At 43.5% G+C, this 10,775-nt stretch overlaps 1 protein-coding gene across 1 annotated transcript; it reads right to left on the bottom strand.

The window, feature by feature from the left end:
* Positions 1 to 8,321: 8,321 nt before the first annotated feature.
* Positions 8,322 to 10,231, bottom strand: LOC117392584 (GTPase IMAP family member 7-like). Its single transcript, XM_033990678.1, has 2 exons — positions 10,213 to 10,231; positions 8,322 to 9,139 (listed from the first exon to the last, which is right to left on the bottom strand). The coding sequence occupies exons 1-2, from the start codon at positions 10,229 to 10,231 to the stop codon at positions 8,322 to 8,324; spliced, it is 837 nt and encodes a 278-aa protein (XP_033846569.1).
* Positions 10,232 to 10,775: the final 544 nt, after the last annotated feature.

The raw sequence follows: 10,775 nt of genomic DNA on the forward strand, positions 1-10,775 counted from the left end.
CAAAGGGCTAAGGCTAAGGGCTAAAGCAAAGGGCTAAGGCTAAATGCTAAAGCAAAGGGCTAAGGCTAAGGGCTAAAGCAAAGGGCTAAGGGTAAGGGCTAAAGCAAAGGGCTAAGGGTAAGGGCTAAAGCGAAGGGCTAAGGCTAAGGGCTAAAGCAAAGGGCTAAGGCTAAGGGCTAAAGCAAAGGGCTAAGGCTAAGGATAAGGGCTAAAGCAAAGGGCTAAGGCTAAGGGCTAAAGCAAAGGGCTACGGCTAAGGGCTAAAGCAAAGGGCTAAGGCTAAGGGCTAAAGCAAAGGGCTAAGGCTAAGGGCTTAGGCTAAGGGCTAAGGATAAGGGCTAAAGCTAAGGGCTAAGGCTAAGGGCTAAAGCAAAGGGCTAAGGCTAAGGGCTAAAGCAAAAGGCTAAGGGATAAGAGCTAAAGCAAAGGGCTAAAGCAAAGGGCTAAGGCTAAGGGCTAAAGCAATGAGCTAAGGATAAGGGCTAGAGCAAAGGGCTAAGGCTAAGGGCTAAAGCAAAGGGCTAAAGCAAAGGGCTAAGGCTAAGGGCGACACCAAAGACAAAGGACTGAAGCAAAGTTCTAAGGTGTCAGATCTGTGGAGAGGCGAGTCCGCTAATGATGAGAATGCATGTTTTTTAACAGAACAGAGAAAAGGTTTATTTGTGCAGCACAGTTTGTACAGAAGTCAATCAAAGATCTTCACAATCACAAAACACGTTACAACGAACCAGAAACAGTTAGCAACTTTAGCAATTTTAGCAACGTTAGCAATGTTAGCATGCTACTATAGTGAACCACAGACTATAAAGACGTGTGTTTGAATGTTCAGTCTTATCTCTCTGTGTTTCAGACGACAACACAACGTTCTACACGACAGTATGGTTTTATTCAGACGGAGAAAATAAATGTTCAAAGATTTGTGTCGGTTATTTGGAGTGAGATGCAAAACTTTCCAGGACCTTTATTCCAGAGGATTTTTGTGTAAATACATAAATGTCCTTAAACGTCTGAATAATCTATTTTCACTTCTGCTGTTTAATAAATAAAATATTGATCGTGTTTCCGGTCACATGACGTCACTCGTTCGTGTTTGTTCGTTTCATTTCTCAAAGAACCGAAAAGTGATTTATTTTAAAATGGATCAGTTTTATATTTGATACTTGTATTTTTTATTTTGTGATTTGTGTTTTTTATTTTTGCTGCTAAAATCTGAAGGGAATAAAATATTTCAAACTTTTTCAACTTTTTGTTCTCCATTTATTTAAATTAAACTGAATCAGATTTTTTTTTTCAGATTATATTTCGTGGTGAATTTAAAAACGATGTTAATGATGTTGGACTTTTACAACTTCAGGCACTACATGCTCTGGAAAATGAATAAATACATGAATAATTAGAGATTCGCCAATACCACTTTTTACAAAACGACTCCAGTACTTCATTTTGAGTACTCGAGTATCGATACCAGACTTTCGAGTATCGATACCAGACTTTTGAGTATCGATACCAGACTTGTATTTTCACTGGTAAATCTAATTAATTTCATATCATTTTTACAGTAGAGCCACATTTTGCACCATCAGCTCCTCCACCTCCACACGCTCCACTTTAACACGCCACAGTGTGGGTGGAGCTTTAGGCCTCCTCCAGAAAAGTTCCACAGTGAAGCTTTAAGACGTGTGGGAGCTAAAATAAGGTCAAAGCTCTAAAGGCGCGTACAGGACGAGAGCGGCTCACGTCGGCGTCTGATTGGCTGTTGACACTCGACGCCTCGTCGTGCGGCGTAACCGTATTTACACTTTTATAATCAGTGTGTTTTCTGTGCGCGCCGCTCCACGCCCCGCGGCATGCTGGGTAAGAGCGTGCACAGTGTGTGTGCACGGAGGGAGTGGGGAGACGTGGGAATCGACCTAGAGTGCAAATGTAAACAAAACACACAGAAAAACACACACACACACACACACACCCACACACACCCCCACACACACACACACCCACACACACCCCCACACACACACACACCCACACAGAGGATGAATAATGCAGCGTCTGATCCTCCGCAGACACAAACGCCGCAGTTTAGGTTCATGATTTAAACAGTGAAACATTAATATGGAGACGCTAAGCCTCATGGGAACTTTTTTAAAGACGGAGTTTTTTTACAAAATCGACTTTTCTTTTTCTTGACCAAAAACACGTGTGAAGAAGTTTTAAATGTCACCCATGTTTGAGCAATCTAGAGATCTGTCTTTATTCAAACCCTCCTCTCAATCAAAGACTCTGTCACAGTAAATACCTCCTCTTTAATACCCCAGAGAAGTAAATACCTCCTCTTTAATACCCCACAGAAGTAAATACCTCCTCTTTAATACCCCACAGAAGTAAATACCTCCTCTTTAATACCCCACAGAAGTAAATACCTCCTCTTTAATACCCCACAGAGGTAAATACCTCCTCTTTAATACCCCACAGAGGTAAATACCTCCTCTTTAATACCCCACAGAGGTAAATACCTCCTCTTTAATACCCCACAGAGGTAAATACCTCCTCTTTAATACCCCACTTCTGTGTATTTATTTGTTCATAAATTATCATTCTATTTGATTCTATTTGATTCTATTAAACACTCAGAGCTGCTGCTCTCGTCTTCATGATGCGACGTGAGGATTGAGACGGGTCTTTGGAACGAGTCCTAAACATGAACGTTTGGAATCAGATCTAATTTTTTTTTAAAGAACTAAATTATTATTATCATCATCATCATGTTATGTCCAGGAGGACACATCAGGAGGACACATCAGGAGGACAAATCAGGAGGACACATCAGGAGACGATACTTCAACCGGAGAAATATGTCACGAAAATACGACAGGTACAAAAAAATAAATACAGGAAGTTAATGGATTAAATAAATAAACACAGAGTATAAAAAAGAAAACTAAATATTGAAGTTTTCACATGTGCAGGACGTGAGCCGCTGGAAACACAAAGCAGCACTGTGGAACTTTTCAAACGGTGGGACTGTCACCGTGTACTACTACTACTACTACTACTGCTACTGCTCCTACGACTGCTACTGCTGCTACTACAAGGGTTATGACTTTACCTGGAATGTTCCGTAGTGGAGCTTTAATCACTTTCAGTGGTGTGGCTTGCTCGTCTCCATGGCAACGGGGGGGAGTTGTTTTTGCCCGTTCAAAGATTTCTCTGTCAGTTGCAGATTCCTGAGCAGGTACAGAGCCAGGGCGACCTTTAGCCTCACACCTCTGGGCTGGAATATTACCCACAATCCCCCTCTCCGTCAGATCGATTCAGATGCACCACCATGTGAGGATCGATACACGCTTCACACGCTTCACACGCTTCACATGCTTCACACGCTTCACACGCTTCACACGCTTCACACGCTTCACACTGACGCTCTTCTAATGAGCCACGGGGACTTTTGGCTCCGAGCCGTACCTCTGTCACCCTCAGACTGGCTCGCTGTCTCCCCCTGTGGTCACTTTTATCACCGCAGCGTCACTGTCCCTCAGACGCTGATGTTAGTGAAGGCACCACCCCTTTAAGAGCAATCAACCAATCACAGCTGAGGAAAACTACACTCACAATTAGACCCCAATTTAGAGATGAACAGCGAAGAATAACGACGAATAGTGACGAATCTGTGTTTGGAATTCCGACTGCGAGTGTCATAGCAACCAAAGAGCCAATCAGGAGCGAGGCTGTTGAAGGTCACGCCCCTTCCCGCCCACGTCACTGATTTAGCAGAGAGCGGGCACTTAGCAACGCTGTCAATCAAACCGGTTGCTAACACTGTATGTATATAAATCGACATCGCTAACCTGCTAGTCTATGCTAGCAGGTTAGCGATGTCCATCTGTATAAACAGTCCACAGGTAAAACACATCGATCATAATTAGAAAAATATAAAAATTAAAACAATTTTAAAAATGATCACGACTAAAACGGCAACAACAGCATTTGATTATTCAGATTTTTCTTGTGCATTTGACCCATTTAATAAGATATGGTTAATGCCATACTGTGGAATATTCCAGGTTAATGAATAAATATCCCCATGGAGATCAGCAGGTAGCAAACCCTCCTGAAAAGTCACATACTGCATCTTTAAGTACTGCAGTAAAGGTAAAACTTCCCCCTGGACACTGGCTCCTCCAGAGCAGTAAAATACTTGTGAAAAGTACAAGTACTTCATAGAGTACTGCCATAGTAAATGTTTATACTGCACCATTGTGTGTCTCTGGAGTCATTTCCTCTTTCACTGAACAGACGCACCGTCCTGTTCCCCTGACCACAGCTCCATCATGTGGTGAGTCGTGTTACTGCAGCCTCCTGTTTCCACTGTCACATTCAGACTGTGGAGGTCAAATCACTCGGACCTAAATCTGTCGTACTGTTGATTCTCTGCAGTGACATCACGCTGGGGGTGTTCTACATGTATCTCTATGGTGGAATGTTCAGCAGTTACTATGGGGACACACACATTAGCAAACTGATTATAGAGACATGTTCAGGAGCCTGTGGTCAGTCCGAGCTCATGGTCCTGTTTACGAGTTTGAATTTACACAAAGACGTGAAAGTGACTCACTGAGAAACTGTGGGCTAATGCTAATGCTAGTGCTAGTGCTAGTGCTAATGCTAATGCTAAAGCTAGCTTGTGACTGTGATGTTATTTGAGTCTTTATCAGCACAAATCACCTGTTGTTGTTCAGATAAGTCAGTTCTTTCTGTTCAGAGGATCCCGTTTCAGATCTCGTTGACATTTCCTGTATTTTTAGTTTTTTCCTTAAACTTCCGCTTCATGACAAACTGATAAATGTGAAGCTCAGATGTTTTTTCCAAAGTGTCAGGTCTTGAGTTCATTTTATAAACAGTTTCAGGAGGAAGCTCATTCTGAAGTGTTTCTGTCCTTGAGCCTGAAACAGACTGAAGCAGATTGAAGCAGAATGAAGCAGACTGAAGCAGACTGAAGGAGGATAAATGAAACTGAAGCAAACTGAAGAAAACTGAAGCAAACTGAAACAGACTGAAGCAAACTGAAACAGACTGAAGCAAACTGAAGCAGACTGAAGCAAACTGAAGCAGGATGAAGCAGAATGAAGCAAACTGAAGCAGACTGAAGCAAACTGAAGCAGGATGAAGCAAACTGAAGCAGACTGAAACAGAGTGAAGCAAACTGAAGCAGACTGAAGCAAACTGAATCAAACTGAAGGAGGATAAAGGAAACTGAAGCAGACTGAAGCAAACTGAAGAAAACTGAAGCAGACTGAAACAGACTGAAGCAAACTGAAGCAGACTGAAACAGACTGAAGCAGAATGAAGCAAACTGAAGCAGACTGAAGAAAACTGAAGCAGACTGAAGCAGAATGAAGCAAAATGAAGCAGACTGATGAAAACTGAAGCAGACTGAAGAAAACTGAAGCAGACTGAAGCAAACTGAAGCAGACTGAAGCAGACTGAAGATCGATGAGGTACAACACAAAATATGCTACGGCCAGGGCCAGGACGCCGGGTCAGAGGGGAGTTAACATCAACTCCCCAACCAGAGATTGGGTACGAAGTATCACGCTGAGTGAGGCAGCGACTGACCTGAAAGATCATGGCCCAAATGAACACAAGGCAACCACATACAGAGACTACGTGAAGTACTGTCTAAAAGTCTCCTAGAAGATGTGAATGCAGCATTGAGAGCGATCCTCACCTCAGCCATCACAGAGACCAGTGAGCTGATATACGCTTCAGCAGCAGTGATCCTAGAGACGCTCGGCTATAAGAGCAACAATGGAGCCATGAGAAACAATACCCACCATGGGAACGACGGTTAGAGGCTAAAATCAAGGCAGTGCCAAGCGAAGTGACCAACTGTCAGAGGCCCAGAGCGGTGCAATGAAAAAACAAGTACCCAAGAGGTACACATGAGATAATGAAGCCAGACGGATAAACCGTATGTTCGCAACACAACCAGTGAAAGTGTACGCTCAATGGCAGGGCAATAACACCAGAGCAGACCTACCAAGGCTGGAAACCGAACAGTACAGGAAAGGTCTATGGGAGAAGGAGGCATCACATGACAGAGATGCACAGAGGCTCGTGGCTCTGAGAGAAGAACACAGAAACCTCCCTGAACAGAATCCAGTCACCATCACAGTGGCAGACATCCAGAAAACAGTCTAAGGTATGAAAAACTGGACCACACCAGGCCCTGACATGATCCACGCCTACTGGCTAAAGAAGCTCGCTGCTCTCCATGAGCGTCTGGCAGCACAAATGAACCAGCTGCTAATGGATGGGACTCACCCTGAATGTCTAACCGAAGGGCGTACGATCCTGATCCAGAAGGATCCCTCAAAGGATACAGTCCCATTCAACTGTCGGACAATAACCTGTCTCTCCACAACATGGAAGCTCATGTCAGGCATCATCACGGCTCAGATAAGTGGGCACATGGATCGATACATGAGCACAGTGCAGAAGGGCATTGGCAAAGACACCAGGGGAGCCAAACACCAGCTCCTGGTAGAATAGTCGCCCGAGACTGCAGAACCCGTAAGACCAACCTGTGCACTGTCTGGATTGATACAATAAAAGTCTACGACTCAATACCACACACATGGATCACTGAATGGAGCTGTACAACATCAGCTGGACTCTAAGAGCCTTCACTGCAAACTCGATGAGGTTGTGGAAAACCACCCTTGAGGCCAATGGCCACTTTCACAAGTGACCATCAAATGTGGCATATACCAAGAAGATGCACTGTCGCCACTGCTGTTCTGCAGAGTCTGAACCCCCTCAGCCAAATCAACAACAACTCTGGCTATGGATATGACTCAGGAACAGGACCAGCATCAGTCACCTCCTCTACATGGACTACATCAAGCTGTACGCTAAGAATGAGACATCGACTCACTGATCCACACCACCAGGATCTACAGCACAAACATTGGAATGTCATTCAGACTGGAGAAGTGTAGCCGGATGGTGACAAAGAGAGGGAAGGTTGTCCACACAGAAGGGGCCTCCTTCCCAGAAGGGACAATAACAGACATTGAGGACAGTTACAAGGACCTTGGTGTCCCACAAGCAAATGGCAACAAGAGGAAACAAGGAAAGCAACCACAGCCAAATACCTCAGACGAGTAAGACGAGTCCTAAGGAGTCAGCTCAATGGAACAAGACCCAGGCAATAAACAGCTACGCCCTGTCAGTAATGAGATACCAGCAGAATCATCAGCCAAAGGAGGAGAGACCACATCCAAGATCCAACATCCAAGATCCATAAGTACATCAAGAACAAGGCCCCAACAGACGACGTATTCAGTGTCTCAGACAGTGGAGCGCAGAGGAGGAGGTGCAGGAGGAGCCATCATGGGAGGACAAGCCCCTGCACGGGACGTACCACCAGAACAGAACTGAAGAGGCTGATATCAAGAAACTTAATAAACTGTTGGTAAAATACTTTTTTGAGAACTTTGCCAAAAAACGACAGATTTGAGATCGGTCGGTGATTGTTCAACATCGTGGCATCAAGACTGCTCTTCTTTAGGAGAGACTTGATAACTGCAGTTTTCAAAACTCTTTGGAATGTTCCAGACTGAAGTGGCATGTTAACTATGCAAGCGAGTGGTGACAGCAAACTATGTGAGTCATTTAAGAATAATCCAAACTCATTGCACTCATTGTCTTGTAGTCACATTCTCAGCAGGAACAAGAATGAGGCCAAAGGAAGAGATACAGGCCAGAGATGCAAAGACATAAAAGTTCCTTCTGCCCTCTACCCACGGGGCACATCTGCTGTTTATTCTCTACACCGAGGTCACACTTCCACATGGGGTTACTGCAAAATTGTGGGATTTCGGGTTGCTATGGTAACAGAACGTACAGGCAGTCTGTTATAATGTACAGAGTGTAACATGTATTTAATCATATATTATTCATAGATTTTATAGACTGTGTTACCTCAGCCGTCCCACTGAAGTGTGGCCTTCTGTGGATGGAAGTGTGACGGCTCTTTCTCTCTGATTGCAGTTTAATTTATTTATTTAATGTATCTACTAAACTGTTGTATAAAGCAATGGTAAAATGAAAGACATTCAGTATTAACATGCACATTTTATTACTTTATTTTTTCTTTGTATGCAATTGTTTGTCTGAATTGAAAATGCATGCGTCAGATTAAAAAAAAAAAAAACACTCAAAATTAACTTGATTAGCAAATAATAATACATCACTTATGATACACACACACACATTTATATATATATTTATGGTTTGGATCCTCATCCCTCAGTATCACTTCACTGTATCACACACTTCTGATCTGCTATTTCACTTATCCATCGAGTTACTGCTCCAACTATCGCACCTACTACCATCCCAATCGGACCCAGGACTCCGGACATCATGAACTCATTTACCTTCTCTGCCTCCCTCCGAATCTTTTCCTTGTCTTGTTCTTTTGACTCTTTTAGGAGTCGCTCCTCCTCTTTCTTAATGGCCTCCTCTGCTACTCTGAACATCTCTGCGGTGTAAAACCTTCCTCCGTTATTCTGGATCATTTTATTGATTTTTTTAATAAACTCATCTCTTTGCTTCTGATCTGTGATTTTATTGTTGAAGACGTGATGGCGGTTGTCGCACGTCTTGACAAACTCTGATAAAGCTTTATCTTTCTTTATGAAAGACTCAAGTGTAAAACCCTCCAGGTCATCTCCACGTGTGAACAGAACGATGGTGTATCTCGCTGCCTCTTCTCCAAAGATTCGTTGGATTATTTTGACAGTCTCTTGCTCTTCTTTGGTGAACCTTCCGAGCTGGAGACAAATCACAAATGCATGTGGCCCGGGCGCAGACAGACAAATGCAATATTTGATTCGATCCACAATTTCTTCCTGGGTATAATTTGTGTCAAAAAGACCCGGAGTATCGATCACAGCGATGTTTCGATGACCAATCGTTGCTTCAGCCTTCTGACATTGAGCCGTCACAGAGGAGGGGCTCAGCTGTGACTCAAACTCTTTTCTTCCGAGGATGGTGTTCCCGGTTGCGCTCTTTCCCACTCCGGTTTTTCCGACCAGAATGAGTCTCCATGTGCCTTGGTGGTGGTCCTCTTCACCTGTCACACACAAATATTGGTACTTTTTAGATTTTATATATATATATGTACATTCTTTTTCCCAAACATTTTATCATTGTAATCCCATAGTTTGTCTGGTAAATCCAGAGAATAATATCTGTGTATTTTTTATACAGAAGGTTATCAGTCTGGTCCCTTCTCCCTCCGTCACGTCTCAAGCCCAGACCCTGCATGTTCGTCCAATCACATTTCTTTTTCCAGTGACACATGTGAAATGAGCTGATTGGTCGCCCATCACTTACAAACAAAATCACATTTCCTTCACCTCAGATCAACAAACTTTAAAGCTTCGCTCCTTGATTCTGCAAAAGTCTGTGACATGTTTCAGTCCCTGTTTTTTTCTTTTCTTTTTGCCTTGTCGTATTTGTTTTGATATGGGTCATGTGTGGCATTTCACTTCTGTGTTTATCTGCGCCTCACGGCAGGTAGCACAGGCTCCGTCTCATCTAAAACAATGTAGTTATCTGTGCGCTGATTTAGCCATCTATGTTTAGCACGGACAATGGCGTATGTACAACAGACGCCACGTTAGCGACTTATGACAGTAAGGATCACAACTGCAGCTGGTGTTAGCGGCTCCTTAGCTTTAGCCCTGTGTATTTGCTCTACAGACACCGGGGCTTCCCAGTCCTCTGGCTGCAGGAGCTACAGGTTTATGCTCAGGTGGTATATACCTGTGTCTGCGTCCTCCTTTCCTATGCAGACACTGCAGTTTTGTCCTATTTTGCATGTTGTCTACCGCTACTCCTATTGCCCGCTGCTCGCGTTCACTGTACGAGCTGTTGTGTTACAATTTAGACTAAAATCTGTGCTTTATTAACCTAAATAAACAACGGGTAAAAAGAAAATTTATACTTTTTGTTCAGTTAAAAGTTGCAACCCTCAAAGTTAAAAGTTGCAACCCTAATAATTATCTCCCTTTTTTCAATTTCTTCAATTTCTTTTTTCCACCACATTTTTTGTTTGTTTTGAAAAAAACACTTTTCAGCCTCATGCACCAAATGTAAATATAAAGGGCCTGATTTTCATTAACAGTGAACTGAAAATCTGACCTGCAGAGTTTCGGCTCATGTTGGACTCTTCTCTTGCTCTTGCTTTGCTGTCGTCCTCTGCAGAGTCTGTTTCCTGCTCCTCACTGCACCTTTATTAAACCTGACAGTGGGCGTGGCTGTGATCTTTATTAAACCTGACAGTGGGCGTGGCTGTGATCTTTATTAAACCTGACAGTGGGCGTGGCTGTGATCTTTATTAAACCTGACAGTGGGCGTGGCTGTGATCTCTGACAAACCAGTATTTAGGAGAGATAAGGTCACATTTTTATGTAGCGCTTTTCCACCTTTGAAGGCACTCAAAGATCTTTACAACAAGGAACCAGCAGGAGGCTGGACTAAACCAGGACTAAACCAGGTCTAAACCAGAACTAAACCAGGTCTAAACCAGGACTAAACCAGGACTAAACCAGAACTAAACAAGGACTAAACCAGGACTAAACCAGGACTAAACCAGGTCTAAACCAGGACTAAACCAGGACTAAACCAGGACTAAACCAGGACTAGACCAGGTCTACATTAGGACTGCATCAGAACTACAGCAGGAGGCCGGTCCCTGAAGTCCT

Source organism: Periophthalmus magnuspinnatus, chromosome 24 (genome assembly GCF_009829125.3).
Source record: "Periophthalmus magnuspinnatus isolate fPerMag1 chromosome 24, fPerMag1.2.pri, whole genome shotgun sequence".
Lineage (NCBI taxonomy): Eukaryota > Metazoa > Chordata > Actinopteri > Gobiiformes > Gobiidae > Periophthalmus > Periophthalmus magnuspinnatus.